This window comes from Microtus oregoni, unplaced genomic scaffold, assembly GCF_018167655.1.
Source record: "Microtus oregoni isolate MIOR12 unplaced genomic scaffold, Mior012 000008F_ref0000371, whole genome shotgun sequence".
In the NCBI taxonomy this organism is placed as follows: domain Eukaryota; kingdom Metazoa; phylum Chordata; class Mammalia; order Rodentia; family Cricetidae; genus Microtus; species Microtus oregoni.
Genome location: NW_024543067.1, coordinates 53,991,446 through 54,003,727, shown reverse-complemented (window position 1 = coordinate 54,003,727; position 12,282 = coordinate 53,991,446). Strand labels below are relative to the sequence as shown.

The 12,282-nt window shown below is 35.9% G+C and overlaps 1 protein-coding gene across 1 annotated transcript; it reads right to left on the bottom strand.

The window, feature by feature from the left end:
• Window positions 1-7,772: 7,772 nt before the first annotated feature.
• On the bottom strand, window positions 7,773-8,708 carry LOC121451896 (olfactory receptor 145-like). The gene has a single exon (XM_041657694.1). It carries the CDS (start codon window positions 8,706-8,708, stop codon window positions 7,773-7,775), a length of 936 nt encoding a protein of 311 aa, XP_041513628.1.
• Between the last annotated feature and the right edge of the window lie 3,574 nt (window positions 8,709-12,282).

Sequence of the window (12,282 nt, the reverse complement as noted above, 5' to 3'; positions counted from 1 at the left end):
TGTCATTTTTGCTGTGTTTCTTCTGCTTTCCCAAGAAAGTAGAGGATCTTTCAAGATTTAAAGTTCTTATACAGTTTTTCTGTTTGTATGGTCCGCTCTTGGGTGGGAGTCGTATTGTTTCAGCTTGAGGTCCTTTCCTGCTGCCAGGTGTGGCTTCAAGGTGGAATGCTGAGACTCAGGCCTCAGGCCTCTTAAATTTATCAAGGGCCAGAGTTATACTCTAACAAGTGATAATGGTTAAAAATAAAAAACATTTCCGCCTTCACAGGCAGAGATGACAGGACCCAAAACTTCTGTCCTGCTTGCTTAAAGTTACTCCCAAGATATTTTGTGGTATTCATGGATATTTAAAAGGATAATGTCTCATTTATCCTAGATGTAAAAAAGATACATTTGGATTTTCAGATTCTGGCTATGATAAAGTAATTCTGCTGTAAGCATAGCTGAGCACATGGTCTTATGGTTAAACAACTTTGTATTTAGGCCCAAAAGGGGTATTGCTAAGTTTTGAGGTAGGTATTTGCCTAATTTTAAAAAATAGACAGAATGAGGGTCCCTCAGTGCTGGGGAGACTCTCACTTGGGTCTAGGGATGGCGCAGGCCCGGAGATCATCCTTGCTGAGGTCGTGCACGTGGCCTTGGTTGGCAGGGGAGGAGTTCGACCCCGAGTGACCGGGAGAAAGAATTTTTGAGGAAACCACAGCCCAGTGGTCCAGGAGAGTCATAAATTCCAAAAATCCAATGGTGGTCACAAGGGAACTCCCTGCCTCACAGGACCACTCCCAAGGTCGTAATCAGCTAGTTCCTAAAACAGTAGTACCTGCAGGGGGAAACTCCCTGTTTCTCAAGATTATTCTCAAGATTTGGTCTGTCTTTCTCTTGGGCTAGTTCCTAAAACAGTACAATGTTAATCTCACTGGGGAGACTCACTGTTTCTCAGGATTGTTATCAGGATTGCAGTCTGGTTTTGTCTTCTGCTAGTTCCTGATGCAGGGTCGCTGAACAGGCTGGCCCTGGATTTTTGATTCTCTCTTCCTGCTGGGGGAGTCTGGTTTATCCAGGTTTTTCAATACTATGTGTGATCCAAAGGTGACCATCAGTTTACACTTCCAGCAATAAAGTGTGTTCCCTACCCACATTTTCTTAGGCATAAATTGTTAACAGTAATTTTTAATCTTGGTCACTTTTACAAGGATAAGGTAAAATCTCAGAGTTTTGGTTTGCATTTCTCTGAGGGCTAAAGGATATTATATTTAAACATTTTTAAGTGTCTCAGTCATTTTTAAGTTCATCTGAGAGTTTTCAGTTTAGGTCTGTAACAAATATTTTTATTGGATTAATTTTTAATAACTAATTTCCTGAGTTCTTCATATATTTTTGAAATGGGTTTATGATAAGTAAAGATCTTTTCCCACTATATAGTCTTGTTATACAAAAGTTTCTCAGTTCAGGAGATTTATGGTTTCTCCAAATGTTTGTGCCACTGAGGCTGTGTTTGAGACGTGGCAAAGTGTGCTTCAAAAACTTTTCTCTGTGAGGTTCAACATAATTTTTATATGCTAAGGTCTTTGGCTCATTTAAACTTAAGTTTTGTACATAGAGATGGATATGGATCTCTTTCTATTTTTCTACATGTTGGTGTCTAATGAGGCCAAAATCATTAGTTAAAAATTCTTTCTTTTTCCATTTTCCTATCTGCAAGGCAGACTTAAAACTTAGGAGGATAGCTTACAAACTTTTAATTAGATATACAATGGTTAAAGCCCTAGTTATAATATTCTTATGGAAGACCTTGAGCCGATAGATAAAATTCTTACAAAAAACAGTTTCCAATAGAGAGCTTATCAGAGCTGCCAGACAGGTACTCAAGCAGGTAAAATATAAATCAACAGGTAAAAGTATACAATAATCAACAAATACAGTATATTAATTATAATTCAGCTATGGAAAATGTGTATATTAAATATAAAACTTATTCTACAACAGTTTTATAAAAAATGCTGTTTATGGCTAAACCTTCTCAGTTTTGCCAGTTAAGATATTAAACTCTTAATTTAGAACAGTAGCCTGTCTGATACAAAAGGGCAGGAGAAAAGCTGGAAAATGGTTTGACAAAATGTTGACTATGATCAATGTTTCTTATACTAAACAATAGATTCATTGATAGTTTTAAGATTGATTCCTGGACAATTGCCTTTCCTCGATTCAAAGGCCAAAAAACAATAATCTTTTCCCAGATCATTGCTACAATTCACACAACTGTATTTTGCTAATGTTATAGCAAAAAATCCCTTAAAGGATTTTATGCTAAATTTTACAAATGGCTCTTCCAATGGAAGAAGTGCATATATGGTTAAAAATAAAAAAAAATTGTGGAGCATAACAAGGCTCCTTGAAAGCAACTCATAAAAGTTACAAGCAGATCTTGATACAAACGGATCTGGCGTGATAACACCTGGCTTGCTAACACCAAGCTAACCTTTGCTAGGGCAAGGTGGAAAAGCCCTTGCAATGCATTATGAAAAAACCCGACCTATATATATTTGGGGTCGAGAATATGTTTATGCTTTTTTCACAGAAAGAAAATAAAAGCTGGATCTGATGTCGAGGCTGCAGATGCACACAGAGGAGTTCCAGAGGCGACTGGAGAGAGGTCCTTGGTCCGGCCTTTCCTTCCCCCAAGGAGAGGAGTGCCTGATAACAGAAGCTGCTAGGCCACTCTGCAGGGTGTTGTTCTGCCTCTAGAGTCCAGGGAGACCTGGCTGAGATAAGTACCAGGATGTGCTGCTTCAGGTTGCTGACTCCAGCTCACCTCACTCAGGAATCCCACCTGCCCTGAAGCACAAATGCTAAGCTGCTTCTGATGCAGACTAAACATCTGACAGTTTTAATCTTTGGGACGCAAAACTCATTTTAATTAAAATATTAACCCCTCTTCACTTAAGAAGGGGAAAGATTGGGGGTTCCTGTCACTGTTGCTCAGAGACTGGAACTGATGGTATTTAATAACAACAATGTATGTCATTGTGCTCTTACTGAAATTGATCTAATGATACTTATAACTGCTTATAGATGTTGGGAAAGGATTGACACACGCTGTAAAGTGTTTGGGTTTAATGCATATGCTAAAAATTTTAGATTTAGATCCCTTTTACACTGCCCTAATTGTTGGCAGGCAGCACACGTAATTTTATGTGGAGTAGGCATTTAGGAAGGAGGATACCAAAGGCCAGATTAAAAGGTGAATACTGGGTTTGGAAAACACCCTTTCTTCTTGTCTGGAAGATGGAGTTATTGGTGCCCAAAATTAAGAATCATAAGGCACCCCTCTGTTCCCAGGAGAGGTAAATTGCTTCACCATTCGAGAGGAGGGTCTCTCCTTGTCCCAGTCCCTTCTCCTTTGGATCTGACACCAGGGTTGGACTCTGACCTGATGCCCTTCACTTAATAGCTGCCTGTCTTTATAAAAGAAAGGGGGATCTGTCAGGAGCCAATTTCCTCCTAAAATCATTACAGGAACCATCACCCAGGGGAGTCTGCAGAGAACGCCACACCCATAATTGTGTTAGGAATCATTCTATTGACAGAGCCTACCCCACACCCAAATTGGCTGTTTATGGACAGTCGAGTTCTTAATAACTGAAGTGAATCCCTGGGTTTGAACGTAGCATGCAGCAATTATAATAATACTTCTAACAAATACTTGAATTTTTTTTCAAATTTCAAGAGACTTTATTGAGATAGTAGAAGAGGGTAAAATGACGTTCTATAAATTCGAATGAAAATACACTCTCTTTAAAGCGCTATTAATACAAAAGGATCATTATTACACTCCACAATTCTATTCAACTGAATTATTCCTGAGACAAAGCATTAAGGTCTAATAATGGAAATTCACCATTTGGCTAACCTAGCCAACTAGGATTTCCCAACTCACCCTAATACACATTTACATTTTTTCTCCTTAATAACCAACTATTAAAGAAAATAAATAAATAAATAAATAAATAAATAAGTGAAAAAATTTCAGTTTTTGCTTGTTACTTGCTCTTTTCCAGATCTAGATGCAACACCTCTCTCTTCCCTGTCCAACTTGTCCTCCCTATGCCAATAACTTTGTGTCTGGGTGTGTCCTGTACTGTCTAAAAAGTGGTTGCCCTCCAGAGTGAATATGCTTTAATTCTGTTCATGATTAATGTTACATTAATATATAACATCCCCTCACTAATTTATATTTCGAGAAAACAAAAACAGGATAACAGAATGCATGAGATTTTTCTGTTCCTAAACACTGTGGAAGATAGCCTCTTTCTACTCTATCTAGAATGAAAAGTCTTAGAGTAACTACAATTTTTCATGTTTCATGATTTGTTTTCTTTTTTCATTTTTCATTTTTTGGTTTTTGTTTGTTTCTTTCTTCTTTTGTTTCCTTGAGACAGGTTTCTCTGTGAAACAGTCCTTTGCTGTCCTGGAACTAACCAGCATGGCCTTGAATGCATAGAGATTAGCCCATCTCTGTCTCTCAAGTGCTAGGATTAAAGGTGTGTGACACCACAGCTCAGTTTCAGGTGATTGTTTTAAAAAGACTCTTGACTATAAACACTTTATCCACTCACATTGTTTCATAAAGGGAAAAAGGCAGCTCTTTGGTATTTATTTGGAAATAATCTCTTTGTGCTTGATACTTTTATTATGCTATTACAGTTCATTTGGTAGATATTTTGTTCATTTTGCAGAGAAATCCTCTAGGGAAACCCATATGAAAGTCAACATTGATGGAATAATTTAGTTACCTCTAACTTCCTTTGGGTTAAACTTTTATAAACTGTCAATTAACTTAAGTTTTTTTAACCTCTCCAGAGATATGCTTCAATCCTCACAATTTCCATGTTGTTTGTTATAAGTTATTATGTGCCACAACATAATTACAGCTTATTCTGAAAACTGTTCTTATTTTTCTGTAATTTCACTTGTATAATAACAGCTATGATATCCCCCTGATGATGGAGGAAGGTCATTGGCTAATAAAGGAACTGTCTTGGCCCATTTTATTGGTTGGAAGATAGGTGGGAGGAGTAGGCAGAACAGGACGCTGGGAGGAAGAGGAAGTGAGCTCAGTCTCGACAGCTCTCCTTTCTGGAGCAGACGCCTGAGAGAGACGCCATGCCCTGTTCCCGGGATGAAGCTCCGACCCAGGATGGACATAGGCTAGAATCTTCCCGGTAAGTGCACCTTGGGGTGCTACACACAGATGATTAGAAATGGGCTAAATTAATATGTGAGAATTAGCCTAGAAGAGAATGGGCCAAGCAGTGTTTAAATGAATACAGTTTGTGTGTTTTTATTTCAGGCATAAGCTAGCTGTGCGGGCAGCTGGGGTGCTGGGGACGCAGCCCCGCCGCCCTTATTACTACACCCTGATACAATGCATTTTCATACATTTAATCTTATGATTGCATCTCATTCATATGAGCACACATATCTGTGGATGGTCAAATATATGACTTCTTCATTTAGACATGTAGTTGATATATAGAGTATATACTGGGACATCTTCATAGTTAGATATGGTGTTCCACAAGGACTACAGATACCTACAAGCCTGCCTTCCTAACTACACATAATTAGCTCATGTTTATCTCAGAATAAGTTTAACTAAACTAGAGATTTTTTGTGAAAAGAAAACTATACACCATAGAGTACTACACGGTGGAAAAAAATAACAACATCTTGAAATTTGCGGGCAAATGTATGGATCTAGAAAACATCATATTAAGTGAGGTGATTCAGACCCATAAAAACATGTATAATATTTACTCATTCATAAGCAGCTTTTAGACATAAAGAAAAGAAAACCAGTCTCCACTTCACAACTCCAGAGAACCTACAAAACAAAGAAAACCCTAAGAGAGACACATATGTATCTAATATGCATGGGAAGTAGAGAAAGGCAAGATCTTTTGAGTAAACTGGGAGCATGGGGATAAAGGAACATGGTAAAAGGGGAAGGGGGAGGAAGGACAGGGAAGGGGGAGGAAGAGAGGGGAGCAGAGAAAAAAATATAGCTCCATAAATACAATTGAAAAAGAAAAAATGAAAGCTAAGAGTCACAAAAGTCCAACCAAGGTTACTAAGAAAAGCATGCCAATTCTTCTTCACGTGCAAGTCTATTAACAATGGGTCTGTGTCTCAAGGATGTCATTAGAAATTGTGCACCCCCTTGTCTTTTTGAGGTTTTGCTACTATGGTCTTGGACCTTTGTGTTGCTATTGTGAGTGACTTAGCTCCTCTTTGTTTCAAGGCTCTTATAAGAGAATAGATTTTAGAAGAAATATACAAAAGCTAGATTTAGGACACTATCATCAGCATAGAAAAAGAACAAAAAAGAGCACTTGAAAAGAGCATTAGCCTGTATAAAGTTATTGTAGAAATCTTTTACACTACCTTCACTCCTGAGAAGCATTTTGCCTTCGGCACCCTGGGTATGAGCTGGAGCCAATCTCATAGCCCATACAACATCAAGTTCCAGAAAAGCTAAAAGAAGCCACAGAGGCTTCCATTGACTGCCCTGCACTGTCTGAAGCTCTCATCCTAACTAGAGTCTCAAAGGCCACTTTGGACTCAGCAAATGTAGCCTGCCTTCATTGACCAATAAAGTAATCTTCATTACTCCAAACAATACTAATGCACAGTCTTGTTGGTGAGAAAGATAATGTGAGATTAATAAAGCAAGGGAAATATTTGTAATGCTCAACAGAAGAAAGTTAAGATTCTAATGACACTATGATTGCCATAATCCCTCAGTGAGCCAATTGCAGGAGAAAACTATTCAAAGTCCCTTTTTGTGGCTCCTGGTTTAATGACTTTTGCTGGCATACTTTCTTTCCCTGGACTTTATTTATTGAGTTAATAGATACTCGAAACATTCCAATTATATAATTTTAATTTTGTATATGAACTAAACTCATTACTGCAAAAATCCTGGCTTTTTCTAACCAAAGGAACAATTCAAAATAAAGTGACCACTGCAGAAACTCTAGACACAGGGGTCCACAACAAACAACCATAATCCAGTTTCATATTATGCTCATATTTACAAAATAGTAATAAAATATTCAAAAGAACATGTGAATTAATAGGTTGGTTGAATCCTGGGACAATTATGATACTCTATAGCTTGCAATAAGCTATCAATAACCAATAAATCATACCTATTGTACTGGAAATTGAAAGGAATATGTTGTATTCAAATGGAAAAATGTAAAGAAAAAAGAATCAGATGTTTGAATTATACATTACTTAAATTTAATTATTTAGTTAAACATGTATTCAAAATTAGAAGCCCACACACAGTGGAAACCACCTTGCTAGTGTTGTTTCACTTGTCTATTTGAAGACCTGGTTTAGATTGCTAGAGGAGAAAAAAAGCAAACTTTTAATGAATGGGGGAAGTTTAAATTGTTTCAATAATAACATTTTTTTAAATAAAACAGAGCATGAAAATGGTATAAATGACTTAAAAGAAGATGTCCAACTCTAGAAATACTAAAATCAAATCTAGAAGACTCAGACTTCATTTAATGAAGAAAGAATCAGATATAGCTTTAAGATTATACCAAGAGATTCTGCCTGTTCTTAAACTGGAAAAAATAAAATGAGAAGAGAAACATTTTCTATGAAAGAAAACCATGTCTCCCAATATAATACTACACACCAATTGGAAATATTTCTGTGTAAAAAAAAATAAGAGGCATAAAGACAACCCTGTCCATTTAAAACTTCCTGCTGCTCAGGGTTTTCCTAAAGGCAACTTTAATATCTTTGCTCCTTAAGCTGTAGATTAAGGGATTCAACATGGGGACCACATTGGTATAAAAGACAGAAGAGATTTTTCCTTTATTCAAAGACCCAGCTGAGGAGGGTTTGAAATACACAAGTGTACCTGAACCAAAGAACAGAAAAACAGCAATGATGTGGGAGATACAGGTGCTGAAGGCTTTGGACCTGCCCTCAGAGGAACTGATGTGGATAATGCTGGAAATGATAAACCCATAAGAGATAAAGATAGTTGAAGTAGGAACAATTATGTTGATTCTCCCAGCAACAAAAATGACAAGTTCATTGACGTATGTGCTTGTGCAGACAAGCTGGAGCAAAGGAGGACTATCACAAAAATAGTGGTTAATGGTGTTGGCATCACAGAAGGTCAGTCTCAGCATGGATACAGTGTGAGCTACAGCACTAGAAAATGCAATAAAGTATGAACCAAGCATAAGGTTCAAGCATAATGTAGGAGACATGGCAATATTATACAACAATGGATTACAGATGGCCATGTAGCGATCATAGGCCATTGACGTCAACATATAGCACTCAGAAATAACAAAAAAAAAAAAAAAAAAGAAATAGACTTGGGTCATACATTCATTGTAAGAAATTAAATTTTTCCTTAATACAAAATTCATCAGCATTTTGGGAGTGAACACAGAACAATAGCAGAGGTCTATAAAGGACAAGTTAAAGAGAAAAAAGTACATAGGAGTATGGAGGTGAGAATTCAGCACAGTCAGAATTATCAAACACAAATTTCCCAATGCAGTGATAAGATACATTCCTAGAAACAGAAAGAACAAGGGTATTTCGATATCAGGCTGGTCTAAAAATCCTACCAGAATGAATTCAGTCACCAAGACATTTACTGTGTCCATTTTTATCGAAAGGAATCTGTGGACACAGAAAGTAGAGCTGTATTAGTGAAATATTCACACTAAGCATGGGTTATTCCCATTTATTATATATATATATATGCATATATATATTATTTCCATCATATATATATGTATATATATATATATATATGCTGGAAATAATTTTTCAAACTCCACTATACATATAGAATCAATTGTCACAATCACAAACAAATTATCTTAACTAAGAAAGAAATTGATATTGAAATTTTATGATTTCTAAAATAAATCACAAGGGAAAGGAGAATATATGAGAAGGATTCAATATTCTCCTATTTTCTGTTTTTTTTTTTAACACAGGCCCCCATATAAAAAAATTGGAAGTAGATGCATGGAAAATACAGGTTTTTACAGTTTCTCCAGATTCATTTTTGCTGTGGTCTGAATGAAAATCATGTGCCTAATCTAAAACTAAAAGAAAGAGGGAGGTCTGAAAGAATGTTTCCTGGACCTGTGTCAGAGTCATGACTCCAGAAGACTTGAAAATTGACCATGTAAGAAACCCCTAACAAAGATGCTACAACTCCAGTGGCTACCAACACCTCACTCTAATCCATCTTCTGACTGTTTTATTTAGATGTCATTTTGAACAAGACAGGGAAAAAGTTGCTAAAGTCCATCATATTTCAAGAAACAGATAGGGAATGGATTTTGGATGAGAGGAGAGGCTAGGATGACATCAGAGGAGTTGAAAGAGAGGAAACTGTAATCAGACTATACTATGTGAAAATTTCCTTGTATCAATATGATAAAAGACAAACATTCATTTAAAAAGAAAGAAAAAGAAGGTGTTAGTATACCTGAAATTCAGAAATTCACAATTTTCAACCCAAATATTAGAGGATGCTTATTTTACCATTTATCCTTGTTTATCAGGATAAATATTTCAGATTCAGCGGTTTCAGATATTTCAATTTAAGGAAGATATACATAAGATTAAATTTTCCTGTACCATTTTCTGAATTACAGAACATTATTTAGGATTAATGTTTTGAGTCTTTTCTGGAAGCAGAGAAATTACCCTTTAACCTCAGGATGTATGTGTTTATAAGCAGAGCAAAGAATGTCCCAACAGGAGAACATTTAAACCAAAGAAGGCGCTGAGGAAAGTGAATCCACTCTGGATCATGATCCTAATTTCCTGAGGGACCCACAATTACACTCATCCTTTCCATTCACTCTAGAGAACATGCATCCCCGGGCATTAATAGAAAGATAGACTCTTGCCTTCCCAATTGTCTTGTGATCTGAAGGGAAATCTGAGTTTAGGTTTCTTCATCTTTTGCTTCTGTAGTTAAGTGAGAATTATCCAATGGTCCTGTCTGGACTAAATTCTGCATCTCAAAGTTGTATGGTGTTATAGCAAGTCATCTCCAGTGCTGAATTGTCAGAAACATTGCAAATGCTATTTTTATAAATACATGTCTGAAAAAAATATGCCAGAAGACATACTAACATAGGAGGAAATATTTCATGGGGCTTCAACCCTATAGAACTGAAAACAATTCTATGGAATGCTGGGAGTGGAACAAATTGACTTTTTCACAGAGAAACGTACACTAATTGGTTATCCAATATTAATATCAAGTGATCAGCTATTGTCATAAGAGCTGCGGGCCTCTTCCCACAGCCTGGCTCTTGGCCTCTTGGCTAGCTTATGCCCTGAAATAACAACACACAAACTGTATTCATATAAACACTGCTTGGCCCATTTCTATCTAGCCTCTTCTTGGCTAACTCTCGCACCTGGACTAGCCCATTTCTATTAATGTTTGTAGCACCCCAAGGTGCGCTTACCGGGAAAGATTCAGCATGTCTGACCAGGCAGCTTGCTTCATTGCGTCTGCCCGGAGAGGGGAAGCATAGCATTTGTCGGAGGCGTCTTACCTCACTTCCTCTTTCTCCCAGCATTCTGTTCTGTTTACTCCACCTACCTATGTTCTAACCTATGAGGGCCAAGCAGTTTCTTTATTATAATGAACCAATGACCTTCCTCCATCAAGCTATGAACTCATATAAAAAGAATATCAATATATGGACTAAGATGTTGTATTTACATACCTAAGAAAATATGTGGATATATGTAATAATGAATAAAGATATAGGGCCATGAATTTTACAGAGAGCAAGAAGTTCTTCAAGGGAAGGGATGGAAACAGGAAAGGGAAATATGTGATTTATTTTAATTTTCAAAATAAAAATATTAAAATATATAAATAAAGACTCTTAAATGTTTAGGAAAATAAAATATAATTGTATCAAGCACCTTTTCTTCCTTCAAGCACTCCCATACTCATAATTTATCTCACTCTCAAATTAATGCTCTTTCTCTTTAATTTCCCTTGACTTATTATGTTAATTATATTTAAATAATTATATAATATAAGTATATATTATATAACATATTTTGTGTATTGACATTAATATATTATTAAAATAATTTGCATTTTATTATGTTGTTAATTTTATAATAGTCTAAATTTTATATTATAAATAGAAATTAAATAGATATAAATAAATCCAGTCTTAGAAAGACAAATATCATGTTATCCCTCCTCCATTCTTAATATTTTATACACATACATACAATTATATAAGTACAATTGATAGGAATGTAGAGAAACAAAGAGACAATAGATGCTAGCGTGAAGAGATGGAAAACAGTCTGGTGAACAGGTCTGGATGAAATATGCTCACAGAGTCTCAGGTTTTATATGAAAATCTTCTTGTGTCACATATTACTATAGAGTGTCAAATTTAAAGATTAATACTTTCTACCTGATGTTATATATTTACAGATTTGTATGTAAAGTTTACATATAAAATCTTTAAGCATTTTGCATTCAATTTGAAATATCTTAGTATTCAAAAATAAGCCTTTTAACATTTGAAAATGTAAAGATTTACAAAAACCATATACAGACAGTATACACTCAGAAACAAATACAAACAAGACTTATTTGAAATTTATGTAACTCACACAGTTCAAAAAATATATTAATTAATCAGGATATACAAGTGTTTGTAAGCTGAAGGGCATTGTCTTTTGTCTCTGCAGAATCAATAAAATTTTCACTTAAAATTGACCTTTCTACTGGGAGGTAAACTATACACAAGGATGGAACAGATTGGCAGATCATTTGCTTATTATGAATCATTTTATGCTTCTTTACTACATCCTTTTTATATTCTCATTCATTTTTGTATAAAGCTTGCACCCTGGATGTTGGCTAAACAGACTGGTTTCAGTTCATCCAACTAATATTGCATCAAAGTTGAGAGGGTACAACATACGTTGGAAACCATTCATTCTAAAAAGTATCTAATGTGCCCCTATTGGCATAAACATTTGGATGAAATACTTTAAATAAAAGCTGAACAGTTTGTAATTTACTTAGATATTGCCAGAAAATTGTATTACTACTTTAAAAGTATGATGTTAGGCCAGGCCATGGTGATATACTCCTTTAATCCTCATGTGGATTCTGTTATTTCAAGGCCAGTCTGCTCTACAAAAGTTAGTTCCTGGGAAGGT